We start from the raw sequence: 22611 nt of genomic DNA, 5'->3' as shown, positions 1-22611 counted from the left end.
TCACTTTGCACCTTGAGCATCTTCAAGGGTCTTGGACTTCAATTTACACCTAAAAATAAAGAAAGGCAAGCAAGTAAAAGGGAAAAGACCATAAAATCCACGAAAAATACAAGAAAAAGTTAGAAATAACGAGAATGAGACCAACTAGAGTATAAGAGACTAAAACTAAGGGCTAAGTCATAAAGAAAGATATAAAAGCAACTAAAATCATCCCAAAATAATGCCATTTGAGTGTTATAAATGGCACTCATCAAACTCCCCAAGCTAAACTTTTGCTCGTCCTCGAGCAAAAACAAAAGCAAGTAGGAGTTGGATGAAAGACTTATTCAAATAAAGAAAAAGGAGAGAAAGGGGACCAGAATATACACTAACTCACTTTCGTAGGAATCACGGTTGTTTTTAGCTACAACAAGCCCTAAAAACCCCAAAGTCGCCAATGAGGACGAGTGAGGTCTCATAAGGGTTTCCAAAGAATTTAACCCATAAATCTAGGAACTAAAGTCAAGGAAAAGCAATAAAAATCAAGAAATCAATAACAAAAAGAGCTCTTAAGTTGGACAATTGAAAAGGAAGAAAATGCCAATGACTGAAAGACTTCTTAGACAATATATGTATGCATGCTATAAGATGTCAATGGTTGATTGAAACATAGAACATGCTAAGCATAGAGAACTATAGGAGACTCAATCCACCCTCGTCCCTACTAGTCTTACCGCGTTCTCTCCACTAGCTTCAAATGAAACCTTGAGTTAGCTCCTCATGATTCCTCGAAGGAACCGGAAAAATATAAAGAAATGAAAAACATGAGAAGGTTATCCCGACGTCTTAGCTATTCACATTCCTCTCTATAGGCTTGAAAACCATCTCCCTCCATCAACTTGTGACTCAACCCTCTAAGGTCTAAAGGACTTTGCAAGGTTGTAATGTCATGGCTTAAGGTATAGGTGGGTAAAAATCTGAAAATTTGGTGGTAATTCCTAAGTGAAGCGAAAGAGTGGCCATCTCTCAAAACAAACTTAAGAGGTCACCAATTATCAAACAAAAAAAAAATTCCATCTCCCCCAAGCTTATTCAACAAATACACCAAACTTTAACTCTCAAAAGCAAAGTAACGCTCCCTCAAGATTAAGCAAAGCATTGTCCTCAATGCTTAAACTTGAAAAACGATGATAACAAAGATTTCATTGGTGCAATTTATGACATTTCACACTTATTGAACTATAAATGCTCTTTTTTTTCGTTTTGCTCATATTTCATTTTTTCATAGTGCATTACTCTTCATTATTTTTCTTTTTTTTTTGGTATAACACTCAAAAATCAAACATTATGCACCCTTTATTTCACACTTCATGTTCTTCTTGCATATATATCACAAACTTTCCATACATTCGAACTCAACCGCCATAAATCCAAACTATTGTCAAAACAAGCGTCCAACCAAAGTAAGCTTCAAAACTAAGGGTAAAGATCGATAGGCTTGTAATGTGGTTAGTACCCGAATAAATGGAAGTAAGCTCAAAGCGGTAGCAAGAGGGTGAATGTAAAAGAAAAACAAGAAAGTAACTAAATAAAAGGAACACAAAAGAAAATGAAAAAAGCCTTTTTCCTCCCCTAAAGTGGCTCAGTCTCGATCTCGAGAGCTAGTGGACAAACCAAAGATTAAAACATTCATAGCCAAGGATCCAAAATGCCGCTCAACAAAGATGATGAAGGCTTGAACAATATACCTCTCAAGGGATCTTTTGAAACAAATACTAACCCAAAGGTATCAAATCCACTATGAAAAGAAACATCATCTTACCACTTTCAATGAACTAAGGCTTCATGGACCCTAAAGTTCTTAGACTGGCTACCTTAGCATAAATCAACCACTAACACTCTCAAATCATGCACACATGTACCACAAAGAAGGAAATCATTCAAATACATAAGACCAATGTTAATTGTCCAAACAAAGAGTGATAGAAAAACACATTTTTCAAAACTTGCCTTGAATAAGCTTGTTTAAAAGAAAAAAGGAGAAATAAAGGAATGAGAAGCTAAAAGGACATAAACATATGCAAGTAATAAATCCTAGTCGACAAACAATGATCGTTCGACCACAATGTCAACGATTCCAAACACACTAGGTGTTAATAGCATGCGTCCTCGAACCGTTCAACTCTTCCTAAGCTAAAACTATCCTAAAGCAACCAATCAAAGAAAATAAAAGAAGGGAAAATAGAAAGATCTCACCAAGCGATCCAAGCTAAGAAAAAAAAAGAAGCAAAGGGGAGTTCACACCTCCACGTAGCTCCAAGAAAGCTAAACTTGATCTACAAGACAAGATAAGGAAAACAAATGAAAACAAACTATACTCAAAACACATATTAGTAACTTCAAAATGAAATCAAGTAATGAGAAAAGAAAATTTAGAGGGTCGGGTTGCCTCCCGAGAAGTGCTAGTTTAAGGTCCCTAGCTTGACCCGCCCTCCAAATCATGGAGGGTCAAAGAAGGCCACCTTGTCCAAAGTGGTGGAAAAGGTAAAGTCATTGCTAAGCTTGGGAAAAATCACAACATGAGACATATCATCTTGAATCATAGAAACCGGATCAAACTTGTTATTCTTTAACTTCTCTTTCTTTTTCTTGGGAACTCTCTTTTTCTTCCTTGATTTCTTCTTCCTTGGAGTTTTGAGCTCCACATGACCAACACATGAAATACTATTCTCGTCATCCTTCAAAGAAAGCTCAAACCAAGAAGGCATTTCAAACTCACTCTCAATCTTTCAGGACTCCTTGTCTTCTTCACTAACAATCTTGATTTCAACACATTTAGGAGTATCATCACAAGCTACATTCATATCATTAGTAGAAAACACAAACATGCAAGCATCATACTTCAAGGAAAATGAATTAATTCACATAATTCCTTACACATAGGATAGAGACTCATACATCGACTTGAGTTTAAATCTTGCTTATTATTACCAACACAAAGTAATAAGGCCACCCTTCACATCAATCAAAGCCCCCGAAGTGGCTAAGAATGGTCTCCCTAAAATGATAGGAATATTGTCATCTTCCGTAATCTCTAGCACAATGAAGTCAACGGGGATAGTGAACTCTCCTATCTTGAGGGGACATCCTCAACTCTACCCTTGGGGAACTTAATAAAACGGTCGGCCAATTATAGGGTCATGTTGGTTGGGAGGAGCTCACCTAACCTAAGCTTCTTAAAGACGAAATATGGCATGATGCTAACACAAGCACCAAGATCACAAAGAGAATTTTGGAACAATTTTCCATTAATATTGCAAGGGATGGAGAAATTCCTTGGGTCTTTCATCTTTGGGGGTAGGTTATTATGGATAAGAGCACTACAACATTCCCCAACACTCACCAAATCAACCACATTGCACTCTCTCTTGCCACTCAAGATTTCCTTAAGGAACTTAAAATAGTTTGGCATTTGTTGCAAAACATCGGTGAAAGGAATAGAAAGATGAATTTGCTTAAGCATCTCGATGAATTTCCCGAGTTGTTCATCCAACTTGTGCCACATGAACTTTTGGGGGTAGAGTAGTTTGGGTTTGATAACCTCATCTTGCATTCTCTCTTTCTCCTTGGCCTTCTCATTAGAACTCTCACTCTTCTTACTAGACACATCATGCTCATCATCATCAAATGAATCACTCGCCTTTTCCTTCTCTTGACTCCTCTTAGAAACTCTCTCCTCTAGCACTTTGCCACTTTTAGTGGTGATAGAATAAACCGGTTTGTTGGGGTCAAGAGCTTGGGAAGGTAAAGAAGAAGGTCTTGCATTGTCTTTCAAAGCACTAGCTAATTTAGAAATTTGGTTCTCTAACATCTTATTTTGGGTCATCATTTCATTAAATTTCTTATCACTAACCGATATGTAAGTGTTCAACAATTTGGTTTGAATTTCAATGATTTCCTCCAAATTAGACTTAGAAGAAGAAGGTTGAGCATAAAAATTATCACCTTGACCTAGGGTATTTGGAACAAAAACGGGTAGAGGACGCCTATGAGCATTATTTTGAAAGTTTCCCCTATTTTGATTGTTCCAATTACCGCTATTTTGATTTTCTCCATAGCTTTGATTATGGTTACCATAACCTTGATTATGATGACCATAGCCTTGGCTTTAATTTTGGCCACTATAACCTTGGTTGTTATAGTTACCCTGGAAACCTTGGTTTCCTTGGTTCCTATAACCACTACCTTGGTTATAGTCGTCAAAATTGCCTTGGTTGTGATAATTCCTATTCCCTTGGCCTTTCTGATTATCAAACCTTGATCCATTATTGTTAGGCTCAAAGTTCACATGCTCATTCACATAACCCTCAAAATCATCACATTTATCCATAAATGGATGAGGGCACATAGAAGAATTATGCTCATATGAACCACATACATCGTAAACCAAGCATCCACTACGCATGTTATTAGAGGAAGGAAGAGGAGTAGAGTTAGAAGATGTACCTCTCCCCTTAAATTGGGAGGGAAGATTTGAAGCTTGGGAGGTAGAACTCTCCAATTTTTCCTTGATCGAAGACATCTCTTTCCCTAGGCTTGTTATTTGTGAAGACAAATTGTTGATGGTATTTAGATGATCAACCGAGTACACCGAAGAGCTACTCTTGCTTGTTGACTCCCTCTCACCAGCTTGCTAATCCATGTAGTGCCTCACTACATCTTCAATAATATCCATAAATTCCTCTTTGGTTTTGTTCATAATGGGTCCTCCAGCACTCGCATCAAGACAAGACTTGTTTGGGTTTGTAGAGTCCGAATCTACGTGGAAGGGAAACCCACCCAAGACCCGCACACTAATTAAAGCGACTAAGCATACAATCACTAATTAAACAACAAATAAGAGAGAGAGAAAAAGGACATTCTTACCCTTGGCGCGTGCTTCGCTCGAATCCCGAGCTCTTACTTGAACCCCGCAAATGCGAAGGTCTCCGACGGCTCGTACCCACGAACCCGACCCGAACGATCCAAGTCCCGAAGGTTAGTCGGGACCCGACCAATAAAAACTAGAGTTTTACGAACTTAAGGTTTTCTTACTTTTCTTAAGGAGATGCCTTTTTAGTTCCACTCAAGTGTTCTTCCCAAATCCCAAAACCTTGGTATTTATAGGGAAATGAACCTTGAATTCCCACTCTAAATCAATGTGGGAGATTTGCAATGTTCCCATTTTATTTTAATTAAAACAAAAATGAAATTGCAATGCAATTAATAAGTTACAAGTGGTACAAAGAGGAAGAGAGATTAGGTGAGGACCATTTCCAGGGGGAGGGGGGGCATAGCCTTGGTGCCCAAGGCAATGCCCACAACCCTTGGTCCCACTTAGCAAACCAGCTAGCTAGAGCATGTGTGCAGCTAGCGAGCCACGCTTGCTGGGCGCTGCTGCTATACGAGGCATTGCGAGCAGCTTGCTAGGCACTGCTATGCGAGGCACACGCACCACACGCACAGCCCAGCACGCTGCTGGCTGGTGCGATGTGCTTGCGATATGCGATGCACAGAGCTGCTGCCATGCGATGCCTAGCATGCATGCTGTGCAGCGATGCTTGGGGCTGGTGCGTGCCAAAGCCTAGCATCATACATAGCGCACCACGCCTAGCATGGTGCTGTGCGATGGTGCATGGCTGCAATGGTGAGTGGCTGCGAGCAATGCTAGGCCATGCCTAGCGCTAGCGCCTAGCATGCTAGCAAGGCCTAGCCTTGCGATGCTTGGGCGCATGGCGTGCTAGTACACACGCAAGGCTACGATGCTTGCGGTGGCTAGCTAGCATGCATGGGCCTAGCACGCCTAGCATGCTAGGCTTGCGGCTAGCATTGCGATGGGTCTTGCCTAGCCTAGCATTCACATGGCTAGGCCAATGTGAGGCTACGGCTAGGCTTGAACTTGTAACTTGATTTATTTCGCGTCTCGTCGAATTCTAAATTCGACTCGAATTGCGACACTCGGTCTCGACGCTCTAAGCTCGATATCCGACGTCTTTGTTCGTAAAACTCTGACGACTCATTACATCCTTCGGATTGATTTGTCGTCTCTGATCGGTTGTTCGATTGGGTTCGACCCGAAGGGTTCAGTTAAGATTAAGCTGTAATATTAATTGTACATTAATATTACTGATTGTAAGCAGCCTCCACCTAGGTATTCCGATCACTTGACCTTACTGAAGAATTAGCTATCCAATAATTCTGAACCCTCTATCGGAATAATACACTTGTTGGAAGGACACCATTCCTTTCAATCTCCCACTTGTCCTTCCGGACAAGTGTGCAAATTGTGTATAGCCCTTTTCCTATGTCGCCTAACGTCTCTTCATGAACTATAAGGTAAGATTCTTCGTTATTCTTATTACGTCCAGAAGTGTTTCTCGATTCCCGAGCTCGACTGTCAATAAACAGATGATTTCTAAAATCCATCTGTGCACGGCCATGCATTTTCACAGTCTCGCTCATCGAGAGGCCTTGTAAACAACAAAGACATGTTCCGTATTGTTAATAAGGGGACATTCCCAATCTTGTACTGTAAGCTTCCCTTACTAAGAGGACCTAGTCGCCTGAGTGTTGTCGTTATAATCCCTATTTACGGCAGACGTTTGACAACATCAAAATGACTAGTACTCAAACAAGAGAACTTACAATACTCATGGTCGAGGAAAAAAGGTTCTGATAGCAATAATGAGAAATATACTTATGACGCTTTGATATCTCTTAAAGTATTCTCATAGGTCTATCCGGTATAGTTCCAAACCAGTAACTGTGCAAATGATTTATGACTATCATGTCCTTGTAGCACAAGAAACGGTGCTAAAAATCATACTACACACTAATTAATCTCAAGTGGTCGTTAATCGTCCATCGTTTAAATGACCTCAATTAGGGACAATTTTCGATTAAAATATTTAATGTTCACTTAATAGGTGTTTCTTTATCCAAGACATGGTCTTAATACCCTGTTTTGAATATTTTCAAAATCGAATGGACTTATTATTTAATTCTAAACCATAATTAAATAGATATAGAGTAATCATAAATTTGCAAAAATTTAATTTCTCCAAAACTGAATGGTTCAACATAGTGTTTTACATTAAGGCATCGAGTTTAATTAAAACATCTACACAGGGAAATCAAAGCCAATCTCCAATGTGCTTGATTCCCATTGTTTAACGTGCTTGTTGTGCTTCACTTGAGACAAAGGTTTAGTCAGAGGATTGGGTACGTTGTCGTCCGTTCCAATCTTACAAATTCTGATTTCACCTTCAGATTTCCATTCCCATATCATGTGAAATCGCCGCTTGACATAATTGACCTTCTGGTGTTCCCTTTGCTCCCTGGCCTTAGCAATAGCTCCATTGTTATCACGCTAGAGATCTATTGGACCCTTGATCGAGGGTACAACACCAAGTTCACCAATGAACTTAAGAATCCAAATTGCCTCCTTAGCTGCTTCCGAAGCTGCCAAGTATTCGGCTTCAGTTGTAAAATCTGCAGTGGTGCTCTTCTTAGCACTCTTCCAACTAAACGCTCCTCCATTGAGGCAGAATATGTACCCCGACTGCGACTTGGATTCGTCTCTATCAGTCTGGAAGCTCGCGTCAGTATAACCTTCAACAACCAACTCATTACAGCCACCATAAACCAGGAACTTATCCTTGTTCCTTTTCAGGTACTTTAGGATATTCTTGGCCGCAGTCCAATGCGCCTCTCCTAGGTCTGACTGGTATCGGCTCGTATCACTCAAGGCATACGATACATCCGGCTTAGTACATATCATGGCATACATGATCGATCCAATAAGCGAAGCATATGGAATCTGACTCATTCTCTCTCGGTCATCAGGTGTCTGTGGACACTGTTTCTTGCTGAGAGTTATGCCATGGGACATGGGTAGGTGCCCTCTCTTGGCCCCTTCCATGTTGAATCGTGCCAGTACCTTATCTATGTAAGTACTTTGGCTCAATCTAATGATCCTCTTAGATCTATCCCTATAGATCTTGATGCCTAATATGTACTGTGCCTTTCCTAAGTCCTTCATTGAAAAACACTTTCCCAATCAGCCCTTTACGGACTCTAATAGTTTAGTGTTGTTTCCAAAGAGTAATATGTCATCGACATATAGGACAAGGAATGCGATGGCACTCCCACTGACCTTCTTGTAGACAAAAGACTCATCTAGATTCTTGATAAAACCAAACTTACTAAAGGCTTCATTGAATCGCAGATTCCAACTTCTGCATGCCTACTTTAGTCCATAAATGGACTTCTTAAGCTTGCATACCTTCCCAGCATTGCTTGGATTAACAAAACCTTCCGGATGTGTCATATACACAGTTTCTTCCAAAATCCCATTAAGGAAGGCGGTTTTGACATCCATTTGCCATATTTAATAGTCGTAATATGCAGCAATTGCTAAGATTATCCGGACGGACTTAAGCATTGCAACTGGTGAAAAGGTTTCATCATCATCAACTCCGTGAATTTGCCTGTAACCTTTTGCCAACAGTCTAGCTTTGTATATAGATACATTTCCATCTTTGTCTATTTTCAATTTGAAAATCCATTTGCAACCGATAGGTGTATAACCTTTGGATAAATTAACCAAGTCCCAGACTTGATATTCAGACATGGAATCCATCTCGGATTTCATGGCCTCTTGCCATTTAGCAGAGTCAGGGCTCGTCATAGCTTGTTTGTATGTCGCTGGGTCATCACCATCCATAACTAGGATGTCTTGATCTTCGGTTAAGACAATACCAAGGTATCTTTCTAGTTGAGATCTTGGCCGTTACGACCTACGCAGGGTGATAAGTTGAGCATTTACATTGTCGGTTTGACTCTGACCAATGTCAACAGTTCATTAAGACCCATCATTGATCGAACCATGTCTAACAAGGTTCGATTCCTCCGTTCGGATACTCCGTTCCATTGTGGAGTTCCGGGAGGTGTCAACTCTGAAAGAATACCATTTTCTTTCAAGTGATCGTCGAATTCATGGCTCAAATACTCGCCACCTCGATCTGATCGAAGCGCTTTTATTTTCTTGCCAAGTTGAATTTCAACTTCACACTACAAAAAAAATGAGAATAGGCAACGGACAAAATTGCAACAAAATGACAAATGTTGCCTTTTGTAGTAAAAGGCAACAATACTTGTTTGTTACCTAGATCTTGAACAATCTATACTATATGACAATGCAACGGTTTAAAAAGTGTTGCTTTAGATTATGTAAGACAACAATATGTAAAATGTAGACATTTTTTTACATAAGACAACAATTATTTAAAATGTTGCCCAAAAAGGTAACAACAATAAAATTGCTGCTTATGTAATAATTTAAAAAATGTTTTTTCAAGGTATCTAAGACAACGATTGTTTCATGTGTTTTCATTACCTTACATAAGATAGCTTATTATTTAGAAAATTGGTTTAAAAATAATAATAAACATATTATTGTCAATAAGAACAAAATTATTATCTATTCAACAATTTGAAAACGTTAACGTAAAGGTGTGTATGACAACGATAGTTGATGACTAGAAAAAATGACTTAGCATCGGTAATTTTGGCCTTGAAGGACACAAATTCAACCACGCAAGTGCATATGTGGTTGGTGGATTTCACATTTCACAACAGCATTTTTAATCTAAATCAATGTAGAAAATATAACATATATGTAAAAGTTACTATTTTCATACGAGTAGAATTGATGTTAACTATACAGTACAAATAAAAAAAAAATTACAAAAGGCTGGCAGTCTTTGTAAAAAAAATAAAAAATAACAAAAAGAAACAAAAAAGACAGTAGCAACGTGTAGCAGCAATATCTACAAGTTGTTCCGACTGCCTGCTGCTGCTGGCGACTGCCTGTTGGTGGCAGCTAGCTGCTGCTTGTGGCTGGTTGCCTGCTGGTTGTTACAAGACTAGCACTTAGCAGACGCCACCCCCATATCAGACCTCCTCTTCTGTTGATTTGTACAATGTGCAGTGTGAGATTAAGATCAAGGCATCCTGAAAACATAAAGCATATTTTATAAACAATTGAAATGCTTTTTAAAGAAACCATGTTTATAAACAACTTTTACACAAAAAAAATAAATATGTCATTATTTCAGCCCAAAATCTAATTCCAAAAGCTAACATGGAAGCTAATAAAAATATCAATCAACTCACAAAATCCCCACGATCTGATAACTTTTGTGTATAATTGGGATACCATTTATCTGTGAGAATTCTAGTTCGTATAAGTATCTAATTTTAGTTAGCAACATGATTTCATCCAAAATAAAATTTTCTCAAACGACTTGACACTTACAATTCACTTTGGTAAGAACATGGAAATGCTTCTTAAAAAAAACCATGTTTATAAAACAATTTGTATATATACAAAATATATATATATATATATATATATATATATAAATATATATATATATATATATATATATAGCGCAAAATTCGTGACTCTAATAAGTTCCTCATCTCCCGCCGTATCCTCTCTAGCTACTAGGTGTGCCATAGTATTTCCATTTCTTTTTACATGTGAAAATTTGCAAGAAAGAAAAAGGGCTCTATCTCTTCGAATATCATCATAAACACTGAAAATTGGGGAAAAGCCCCTGCTTCCGTGGGATATAGTGTTGATTACGCCCAATGCATCCGACTCCACCCACACATTATTGTAGTTGAACCTCCTAGCAATCGAAAGAGCATATCTGATTGCTTGAACTTCAGCACATTTCGGATCAGTGTAGTGGGATTTTTTAGTAGCTGTCATTAAAATATTGCCACAATAATTTCTGCACACCACCCCCAGACCCGCCATACTGCAACTTAAAACATGGGCATCTGTATTGATCTTAACTGTGCCAAAGTGAGGGGGATACCAGCGTAAGCAGCTGCTTCGTATGTTGCATCCACCAAGTGGTCTAACATTCTGCATATACCTGGTGTAATCATCAGCTAAGCGACAGAAACCCGCTGCCAGCAACACTGGATCAGGCCAAACGTCTTCAAACAGCTGTAAATTTCTGCATCTCCAACACGCCCACATAAGGGCAGCAGCCTTCAGATGTTCTCTACAGACAGCTTGTTTACCAGCCATAACCATCTATCTGCAAACGACGATATAGGGGCAGCATTCACCTCATCCTGCAGATCACTACGAGCCCATATCCTCTTGGAAGTAGTGCACTCAAAGAGAGAATGGAGGATTGTTTCCACAGGGTGTTGACAAATCTGACATACAGAATTAGAGGTAATGTGGCGGTATAATAATCGTTCTTTTACAGCCATATTACCCTTGATTGCACACCATAGAAAGCTTTAATTTTTGTGGGCACTGCAACCTCCACACACTCCTCCAGCACTCCTTTGAGATCACATTCACAGCCCCTTCAACACATCCCTTACGGGCAAGCACATAACAAGACCATACTGAAAAATTCCCATCCTTTGAACATCTCCAAAACAGTCTATCATTCGATGGGCAATGTGACAGCGGGATGGACAAGATCACAGCAGCAAGATCCTCTCCCATAATAGTACGAACTCTATCAGCGTCCCACTTCCCCTCCCCAAATGCTACGCCATACATAACTTGGGTCATAACCACGGACAACGTCAATAATAGTTCTTAAAATAATGGGCCTTCATAACACGGGAAGCAAGTGAGTCAATTTTAATATGGAGGCGCCAAATTTGTTTTGCAAGCAAAGCCATATTGAAGCAATGTAGGTCCCGAAAACCAAGGCCGCCCTTTGAAGCAAAGCCATATTGAAGCAATGAAGCTTCCTAGTGTCACTGTTGGACCCCCACCAAAACCGGCAAATCATGGTATGAATTTCATCAATTATTCTTTATTATACCTCAAATACACAGGTTGAACTTTAGTATGAAAATTGGAACTTGACAACTACAATTCACTTTGATTTAGAACATTGAAATGTTTCTTAAGATAACCAAGTTTATAAAACAAATTTATATATATATAAAAATAATAATAAAAAAAAAATCATTATTTCAGCCTAAAATCTATCTAATTCTCAAAAGTTATAATTCCAAATTCTGACATGGCAGCAGTAAAAATATCAATTAGCTCACACCAATGCTAATTCCAAAATCTAATTCTCAAACTTATTCGTATTCTAAAGTCCAATTTAACCAATACTTTTGCAATCAAACCAAATCAAAACAGTTAAAACTAATTAAAATGCTTGATTAAGCATGACGTAAATTCAGCATATTTTTACCATATTTAAGGTTGAAATGATATTATTCCAATATCGACAAGCTGATGCTGCTGCCTGCGGTAGTCTGATGTCTACTGCCTGCTGCCTGCAGCTTTCTAGGCTGGTGGCTACATGCTATTGCGTGTGGCTGGCTGATAGAAACCTCTTAACATCTCCTCCAACAGTCATAAGCTGATCTAATATAATTACATGCAAAGTACAGAAGCTAGTTTAAGAGGTCATACCAGCACCAAAAGCAGTTTCTAAAACCCTGTAACGATTGCAAGCCTGTGAGACATAAAAGGGGGGAAATCAATAAAGTACAGTTCATGCAGTCAAGAAAGAAAGAAGCTTTGAGCCAGACAACCTAGGCCAAGATGATATATGACTATTGAAACTTCATATTTATTTGATTTGGGCAGTTAACTGATTCTTTTCCGAAACAAACAAATTAAGCTTCATAAGATTATCAAATATTCCCAAAATAAAAAATAAAAAAAAAAAAAAAAAAAAAAAAAAAACCCAACTCTTTATCATTAAAACAAATAATTTTGCAGTCAAACAAAACCAAAATTGTTTAAGCTAAAATCCCTAAGCTTTTATTACTTCAAAGTTACTAAAAACAGAATACCTAGAAGGGACCAATCATATTTCCTAAGCTTCATCTTCACTTGCTTGCATGAAATCCCATAGAGTATTGTCCTCGATTTCATCATCTGATTCATCAATTTCCGGCTCTGCTTGCATTTCTAACATGTATTCAGGAACGTCAACAGTGGTGGCAGGCAAGTCCTCTCTCAACCAACTAACATCATAGTCATCAGCAACAGTTGCCCCTGGGAGAACACCATCGCTAGCAGATTCATTCCAATAAGAAACTCCAACATCACCATTTGATTCTTCACTCATATCAAACAAGTCTCCGGGGATAGTTTCTGATTAGGGGATTTTTATCCACCAATCACCGTCTGACAAGTGGACTAACCAGGTTCCGCCACGTGTCCTTCACGAAGGCCAATAGGAGCCTGCCACGTGTCAATCACAGATACGCCCTCTACGGACCAATCGAGGCACGCCACGTGTCCACCCATGCCAAATGGGAAAACCGGCCAACAAGGCCCAATCCTGTCTAGAGGCCCGGTCAGCCCTAGGTTTACCCTAAACCTAGAGAGTGGCACGCTTCTCAAGACTATAAATACTTAATTAATCCTCATTAATCCAGCAATCAAGAAATCAAGAGAACATCAAGCAATTGAGAAGCAATTAATCTCACCTGAAGAACAGAGAAGAACAGAAACATTACGGAACACTAATAACCGGCTAATCTCGCTAACAAAGCAGATTACCAACATTAAACACTCTCACCTAGAGAGGTCTTATTACTTTAATTTCCGTATTAATTACTCCTGAATCAGGTACTAACTTGACCGTTGGAGGCGGAGCTCTCAGGAGTCTCCGTTATTTTGCAGGTACAGGCGTCCGGTTCCAGTCTCGGAATTGTAACTCTCCCGCAGGACATCAGAAAACCCCGAAACATTTGGCGCCGTCTGTGGGGAGAGTACTTCAGAGATGGCATCCAAGTCTGTACCGACTCCTGAAGAGAGGCGTCCCCTAAACGACCCTCAAGTTCAGTCGGACCATGACACCGAAAGTGAATTTGAAGTGGAAACTCATACAGCTCCAGACGGGACCCTAAGGGCCCGAAGTACCCGTCATACCGAAAGGAGGGAACGGGAGCATCTTCAAACAGGAAGCGAGCCAGCAGGCGCACCGCCTGCTCGGCAACAGCCGACTGATGGGTCTGCTCCCATCACAAGGAACGAACTCATGACCTTCATGAGGGACTTCAAGGGAGAGATTCAAGAGTTGATCAACAAAAAGCCGCCTGCTTCAGTCAAAGAGAAGTCGGCCAAAAAACCTTCCACTTCACTGAAGAGGAAGCCAGTTCAAGGGCGAGAGGCGACTCCTCATCCTAAATCCAAGAAGCGGGAGCCACCTGCTCTTGATTTCACAAAATTCCGTTATCCTACGGGAAATAGGAAACCGGTTCGTCATATTCAGGCGGACGGGTCAAAGCAAACGTTCACTTAAACAAGGCGTGCCCCAAAGACAGTTACCCTCTGCCTAAAATTGATAATCTGGTCGACTCAACAGCCGGCCATGCCTTGATGAGTTTCATGGACGCCTATTCTGGTTTCCATCAAATTCCCTTATGGAAGAAAGATCAGGAGAAGACGGCCTTCGTCACTGATCAGGGGTTATACTGTTACACGGTCATGCCGTTTGGTCTTAAGAATGCCCCGGCTACCTTCCAACGAATGATAAACACAGTGTTCTTTGATCAGATTGGGAGAAACGTCGAGGCATATATTGATGATATGATTGTCAAGACTAAACTTTAGAAAGATCATCTCACGGACCTCCGAAAAACTTTCGCCACACTCAGGCGGCACCATGTCATGCTCAATCCCAAGAAATGTGTATTTGGAGTTGAGTCTGGGAAATTTCTCGGATTCCTTATCAATCAGAGAGGAATAGAGGCGAACCCTGAGAAGGTGCAGGCGGTCATTGACATGCAGTCTCCTCGTACCATCCGAGAGGTTCAGAAGTTAACAGGTTGTCTGGCGGCCTTGGGGAGATTCCTAAGCCGATCAGGCGACAAATGCCTATACTTTTTCCAGGCAATTAAGAAAAAGGCAAGGTTTGAATGGGGGCCGGATGCTGAGGCCGCCTTCCAGAAATTAAAGGTTCACTTGCATTCCTTGCCGAGGCTGGTCAGCCCTTTGCCCAAAGAGGATCTCTACATGTACCTGGCCGTCTCTGATCATGCGTTAAGCGCTGTGCTCCTTGCTGAAAGGGACGGCTGTCAGCTCCCGGTCTACTTTGTCAGTCACGTACTGAAAAATGCCGAGTTGAGGTATCCCCTAGTGGAGAAATTTGGTCTTGCACTCTTCATGGCTGTTAAAAAATTGAAGCCCTACTTTTTGGCACATGCAGTCGTCGTGTATACCGACCAACCAATCAAGCGGCCCCTTACCATCATGGAGTCGTCAGGACGAATGATCAAATGGGCCATAGAAATACAGAGCCTCGAAGTTACTTTCGAGCCTAGAAAAGCAGTGAAGGGGCAAGCCTTTGCTGACTTTATTGTAGAGATGACTCGTCCTCCTGACTCTCAAGTTCCAGACCAAGTCTGGAAGGTATATGTGGACGGAAGCTCTACTTCAAATGGTTGTGGAGCAGGCGTCGTATGTCAATCTCCAGAGGGCGACAGGTTCGAGTATGCTCTACGCTTCAGTTTTTAGGCTTCAAACAATGAGGCAGAATATGAAGCTTTACTAGCCGGGATCCGCATGTGCAAGGCGGCAGGGGCAAGAAAAATAGACGCCTGTTCTGATTCACAATTGATAGTGAGTCAGTACAATGGCGAATACGAAGCAACCCATCCGGCCATGATCAAATATTTACAGGCGGTCCGACAAGCAGTTGGCTCCCTTGAGGATTTCCATCGGATCCAAGTGCCGAGATCAGAAAACAACCAGGCAGATGCACTGTCAAAATTAGCATCATCCGCCTCCTTCGATACTCCTCGAACTGTTTTTTGGGAAGTAATGGAGAAGAGAAGCATCGAGGAAAACCCTATTGGAATCCTAGACAGAAGCTCAACCTGGATGGATTCAATCAGGGCATATCTGACAAACGGTACACTGCCGGATGATCCTCAACAGGCGGCAGCACTGAAAAAACGAGCCTCCTGTTTTGAAATGATACAGGGAGAACTTCACAAGAGGGGGTACCTTCAACCCTTCTTAAAGTGTGTTACTCCTGAAAAGGGACGAGAGATACTAGATGATCTTCACTCTGGTTACTGTGCCTCTCATATAGGTGGTAGGATGCTTGCTCAAAGGGCAAGGCGGCAGGGCTACTTTTGGCCTACTTTGGAAGCAGATGCAATGGAGATGGTGAAAAAATGTGACAAGTGCCAAAGGTTTGGCAAATTAATTCACCGTCCGGCTACTGACCTCACTACCATTCACAGCCCACTACCGTTTGCTAAGTGGGGCATGGACATTCTGGGTCCATATACGCCTGCTACAGGCGGCAGAAGGTATATACTTGTTGCCGTTGACTACTTCACTAAATGGGTAGAGGCGGAGGCTGTAAAGGGAATCAAGACGAAAGATGTAATTTCATTCATTTGGAAAAACGTCATCACTCGGTTCGGGGTTCCCATGTCTATGGTTTTTGATAATGGTCCCCAATTTGAGACGCCTGTTCTCAAAAGCTGGTTGGGAGACCAAGGAATTGCACACTACTTTGCATCTGTCGGCCGTCCACAAGCAAACGGCCAGGTAGAAGCCTTTAATAAAATCATCTCAGACGGTCTCAAGAAAAAGATTGAACGAGCAGGCGGCCTATGGGCGGATGAACTACCACATGTTCTCTAGGCCATTAGGACGACTGAAAAAGGGGCGACTGGAGAAACTCCATTCCTCCTAACTTATGGTGCGGAAGCTGTTCTTCCAATAGAACACTACGAGCCGACTCTTCGAGTAATGCTATATGACGAAGAGGCAAACTGGGAAGCCATGCGCCTAGCATTAGACTCACTTCCTGAAAAGAGGGGCAATGCTGTTTTGCGCCATGAGATCTATCGCCTGAGAATGACTAGATCATACAACAAAAAAGTACACAGGCGTCCACTCAAAGTAGGGGACTTTGTACTTAGAAAAATGGAAGCAGTTGGTAGGGCTAATGAGTCTGGCAAACTAACTCCCAACTAGGAAGGACCCTACCGAATCTATGAGGAAGTCAGGGACGGTACCTACCGTCTGGAAACACCAGACGGACAACCGTTGCCTCGAACTTGGAATGTAGATAACCTTAAAAAATATTTCTTCTGAAAGATGTAAAGTAAAGAGCTACTTAATAAAGTTTGCATTTACTATTCAATTTTTGTATTACGAGGGGCATGCCGTCTGTACCTTTACAGTCGGCTACTCTCCATTGAGTTTTTTCACTCTATCTTCAGAGGGGCATACCGTCTGTACCTTTACAGTCGGCTACTCTCCATTGAGTTTTTCACTCTATCTTCAGAGGGGCATGCCGTCTGTTCCTTTACAGTCGGCTACTCTCCATTGAGTATTTTACTCACAATACTTAGCTAAAAAGATTAGGGCCTGGCCGACCCTGTGCCTAACAAGCGGCTACCCTTCTTTTACTTAGCACCTACGTTCACCAAGAACTTACCAAGGCCACCGGCCGAATGATCAGACCAGGCGCCAAGCCACCTGATCAAATCTACAAAACTAATACGACCTGTCCCAACATCATAGCAGGCGTCCGACGGCATCCCTCCTGATGAAATTCGTCGCAGAGAGCAGCTCCCTTTTGGGTGGAACATTGTTCTATAAACTAATTACACGGCACCTATACGACTGTCCCCAAGGGCAACCACGTAGCCGTTTTTGAGACAAGGATAACTCTATCACTAACCAAACCAGTGGTAGCAGTTGACATCTGAGTCAGATGACCGCCTGTATTACTTGGGATAAATGCAGGGGGTACCTATTGAGTTAATAGCCAACAAACATTGGCGAATCAAGGGGTCTAGCCGGCCTACGCCGCCTGGTACCTCTACTACTCAATCTAGATTGTGACGAAGACTAAGTAACTCCTATGTTAACTTAATAGTCACTCAAACTTAGTATGGAGCCTAAAAGGTATGAGTCGTCCGCCCGTTTTTAATAAACAGGGGCTCTCAACCACTACTCTTGCTAGGTTAACAAATTACGAGTTAAAAGCCAACATTGGCAATAAAGGGAAACAACCGGTACCCGCCTCTTGTTATCCTACTTAATTCCTTGGCGACTAGGTAATACTATTTACTTGGTGAGACCGATTGAATAAATAGTTCGAATACCGATTGAATAAATGGCCGACTGATCGTCTATCCTGGAAACAGACAACCAGTAGTCCAGGGGCATAGGCGGCGTACTTACTATTTGTACCTGTCTGCAACGTTCGGCCATGTACAACAGTCGGTCTAGTGAACAATGGGATATTAGATATGGAATACTTAGACAAATTTGAATCAAAACAAAAATTTGATTAAAAATAAGCCGGTCATTAAAGACCAGCAGAATATTCAAAGCCCCGGCCCCCTGGCCGGGTAAATACAAAGCAAACGGCACGCAGGCCGTGAAAAAAAAATATACTTTAAGCTTAAGAAGGGGGCAGTTCAGTATTAGCAGCTGCCGCCTGGTCAGCACTCTTCTTGCTAGACTCGGCTTTAGCTGCACCCTCTTTTGATGCCTTACCCCCAAGTGGCACAAGCGCCACAACCGGCTCTTCCTCCTCCTCCAACGTACCTTCCAACGCCTCTTCTTCAGCAGCCGCCAGGATCTCTTGATTATATGTTTCCGAACACTGGCGGTACGTTCTTTCCCATGAGGCAAAGTCGGCATTGGGGAACAGGCGGCCCCAGGTCATGCGCTGGATTTGAGCGGAGTCTTCCACCATCTCCCGGACGAGCTCTTTCTTCTCTTGCTGGGCCTTTTCCGAGAGCTCTTGGGTAAGACTCTTCTCTTGGCTCACCAGGCGTTCTTTTACGTTGGCCAAAGATTTCTCCATGGCTTCGTAAGAGTGCATTTTTTGGCGAAGAGGTTTCAGCTCGGCCTTAAGATTTGTGACGGTCGCCTCCAGCTCGTCATTCTTCTTCTGGGCCGCCTCTAACTGAGCCCGAACAGCGGCGGTAGCCTGCGCCTGATAATAAAGAATATCAATGGTCAGTACTTCATTTTGGGCAATTTGAAACATTGCCTTATCACAGTTGGAGGCGGCCATAGCTTTTGCGGCCTTTACCTCTTTGTTTTTCCGATCAATCGGCTTGCGAAGGCTGTTAACTCGGAGCAGGGCCTAAGTACAAAAAAAAAAAAAAAAAAAAAAAAAACAGGCGTCAGTTTCCAATCAAAAAAGATAACAGGCGTCCTGGAACTCAAATACTCAAAAATATGCTAAGTATACCTCAGCAAGGACCCCTGAAATCCCATCAAGGTCAAGGGTGCCGGCACCCCTGACCGCCTCCGTTTCAGATGGAGGAACTACTTTGATCATGGACTTGGCTACCTCAACCAAGTCAAGCCCCTAAGGGCCGGCTGCATCAAGCGTAAAAAAAAAGCAAGTTAGACCTAGTCAAGAAGGAAGCAAGTGTGAAAGTTTTTACAAGTGATTGTCCATACTTCTAGGCGGCCCCGCCGGGGTTTTAGAAGAAGTGGCCGGCTGCTTCTCAGCCGCCACTGTTTTCCTGGAAGACCCAGGAGAGCTTGCAACAGTCGTCCTCCGGGCCTTGGGGTCCGGCTGTTGCGAGGAAGAAGCTCTTGGAGTGCCAGACTGAAAACAAAAAGAGTTAGTATATGCATAAGACAACTCCTAAAAGAGGAAGAGTTTTCGAAGCCTACCAAGGGTGCCCCCTTGTTGGGGGAGTCGGCACAAGACTGTTGCATGAGAGAGGCCCGCAACATGGCCGCCGCAGTCTTGGATGCTGTTATTTTACTCATGGCGTCAGCTGCAAAAAATAAACAGCAAAGTTAGTAAAGATCCCAAGTAAACAAGGCGTGAAAAAAACAGAGTATTTGTCAGGCCGGCTACCTCTAGAGCACCGACTGCTGAGGCCACAGGCGGCCAAAAAGTACTCGTCATAGAGCCACTTGAAGCTCGGGACGCAGTGTAGGGGTACTTGCTCTCGTACCCCTGAAGTAGAGTTCACCCTAGTCTCTACTTTGAAGAGTCCTTTGTCTAGGATCTCTCTTTTAGCCTTTGGGGGAACAGGCGGCATGCTGCGGCCGTCTGCGAGAAGAGGCGGATCCCTATTCCACTTGTTAAAACGTTGGTTCAGCTCCGTGTCTGAACCCTCAATGATAAGGAAGGTGTTCCGCCAATCCTTCCATTTGTTCGCCTTACCTCTCGTCATGAGGTAACCCCTATGGCTTGTTAATTGATACCAGCCGGTACCTCCCGACTTAGGGGTCCGGCTGAGATAGTTCATGTGGGCGAAAGCCTCAAAGCTTGGCTCCACCCCGTACATTTCGCACCCGGCCACATAGCCGAGTACGTTTACCCAAGAGTTGGGGGCTAACTGCCATAACCCCAAATCATACCCATCTAAAATCCGCTGAACAGCCGGATGTAATGGGAAGCGCAGTCCAGCTTTGATGGCCGCCACATAGCAGCCAAAGCAGCCGTCATCATAGCTGGTACCAGCCGGCCAGACGACAGTGTCTTCTGGATCCGGCACGAACAGTAAAAATTCCGGGCCCATTCTGTGGTTAGCAATAAAGTTCTCCACTTTGTCTTGCATGGTTGCGATCCGGCCCCGGGGTACCATGCAGTAGTAGGGGGCGTTTTCCTCTCTGTAAGAGGCGGACGGCTCCGCCCAATTGTCCCCCTTCTCAACTGCATGAGAAAGTCTCGCCTCTTGTAGGCGGCTATGTCTTTCTTCTGAGCCTGGAGAACTGTGGCCAGAAGAGCTGGACTCGGACTCGTCCTCTGACGAGTCCGAAGAGGACGACTCATCCCCTCTCCCAGAGGGGCCCGCCTCCTCTCCCTTAGAAGGAGCAGGAGGAAAATTAGACATGTCAACGGTAAGATGGGAAGGGACCACCTTGGCCCCTCTCTCAGAACTGTCGGCTTGGCAGCCGTCTCGTTTCAATTCTACATCTGGCGCCTGGTCAGATGTTTCACTAAGGAGCACCCTTTGGGAGGAGCCGTCTGAGTTTGATATCATAGCAGTCTTTTTTGTTCTTGCCATCACGTTCTGCATAGACACAGATACAGTCGGACTTTGTATAAAGGGCAAAGATGGGTCCAGAAAAGGGCAGGCGGCACTCCTAGTCCTAGATTCAGCCGTCCCCGGTGACCGGCTGATCACTAACTTAGGTCGTGTCGTGTGCTTCCGTGGTGCCATTTCAAAAAATAAAAAGAAAATTAAGAGTAAGAGAACTGAGTTACCTGAACGAGTGACGGTTGATGAAGTTCTGGAAATCCGGTGCAGTCGGCTTGTCAGAACAGGCGGTAGGCAGAAAAGGTCCGAAATGTCAGAGCAAGTTCAGGGGTCCGAATGTTCTCGCAAAGTTCTCAAATGTGAAAATGACCGAAGTCAGCACTTCCTTATATAGGCAAAGTGAGAAGGCGAAGGGTCGCTTCCAAATTCAAAATTTGGGCGGGAAAATCTCTCGGCCGTTTGCAAGGTGACACCTGTAGCAGGCCGTCGCCTGTCACCGTGCGACACCTGTCACAGGCGACACGTGACCAGTCACGTGCCACCTGTGAGGGGCAAATGATTAGGGGATTTTTATCCACCAATCACCGTCTGACAAGTGGACTAACCAGGTTCCGCCACGTGTCCTTCACGAAGGCCAATAGGAGCCTGCCACGTGTCAATCACAGATACGTCCTCTACGGACCAATCGAGGCACGCCACGTGTCCACCCATGCCAAATGGGAAAACCGGCCAACAAGGCCCAATCCTGTCTAGAGGCCCGGTCAGCCCTAGGTTTACCCTAAACCTAGAGAGTGGCACGCTTCTCGAGACTATAAATACTTAATTAATCCTCATTAATCCAGCAATCAAGAAATCAAGAGAACATCAAGCAATTGAGAAGCAATTAATCTCACCTGAAGAACAGAGAAGAACAGAAACATTACGGAACACTAATAACCGGCTAATCTCGCTAACAAAGCAGATTACCAACATTAAACACTCTCACCTAGAGAGGTCTTATTACTTTAATTTCCGTATTAATTACTCCTTAATCAGGTACTAACTTGACCGTTGGAGGCGGAGCTCTCAGGAGTCTCCGTTATTTTGCAGGTACAGGCGTCCGGTTCCAGTCTCGGAATTGTAACTCTCCCGCAGGACATCAGAAAACCCCGAAACAGTTTCCGTAACGTAATGCAAATGCTTTTCTTTGGAATCTTGCACATAAAAAACTTGGTTTACTTGATTAGCCATCACAAAAGGGTCATTAGTATAGCATAACCTTTTAAAATTTGCACATGTTAGCCCAAACTCATCTTGCTCCACTTGAAACCATTTACAGCGAAACAATACCACTTTGAAATGTCCAAAATAATCTAACTCAATGATATCCTCCACCACTCCATAATATTTGACGTCCCCAACAACAGGATTTTGATCCCTGGAACTTGCAAAACTCGACATTGAAGATGTTACACTAACTCCACTACATTGAGTTTTCCTTTTTGACTCATGTGCAGTTGTATGAAATTTGTTACCATTTATTAGGTACCCTGTAAAACTTCTCACAGTATAGTCAGGACCTTGGGATAAAGCCTTGAT

The 22611-nt window shown here is 42.6% G+C and overlaps 1 protein-coding gene across 1 annotated transcript; it reads right to left on the bottom strand.

Moving 5' to 3' along the window:
* Positions 1 to 2768: 2768 nt before the first annotated feature.
* Positions 2769 to 4444, bottom strand: LOC110740185. Its single transcript, XM_021920662.1, has 3 exons — positions 4186 to 4444; positions 3202 to 3990; positions 2769 to 2833 (listed from the first exon to the last, which is right to left on the bottom strand). Exons 1-3 carry the CDS (start codon positions 4442 to 4444, stop codon positions 2769 to 2771), a joined length of 1113 nt encoding a protein of 370 aa, XP_021776354.1.
* Positions 4445 to 22611: the final 18167 nt, after the last annotated feature.

The sequence above is a fragment of the Chenopodium quinoa genome, unplaced genomic scaffold (assembly GCF_001683475.1).
Source record: "Chenopodium quinoa cultivar QQ74 unplaced genomic scaffold, ASM168347v1, whole genome shotgun sequence".
Taxonomy (NCBI): domain Eukaryota; kingdom Viridiplantae; phylum Streptophyta; class Magnoliopsida; order Caryophyllales; family Amaranthaceae; genus Chenopodium; species Chenopodium quinoa.
This window is presented reverse-complemented; position numbering and strand designations above follow the sequence as displayed.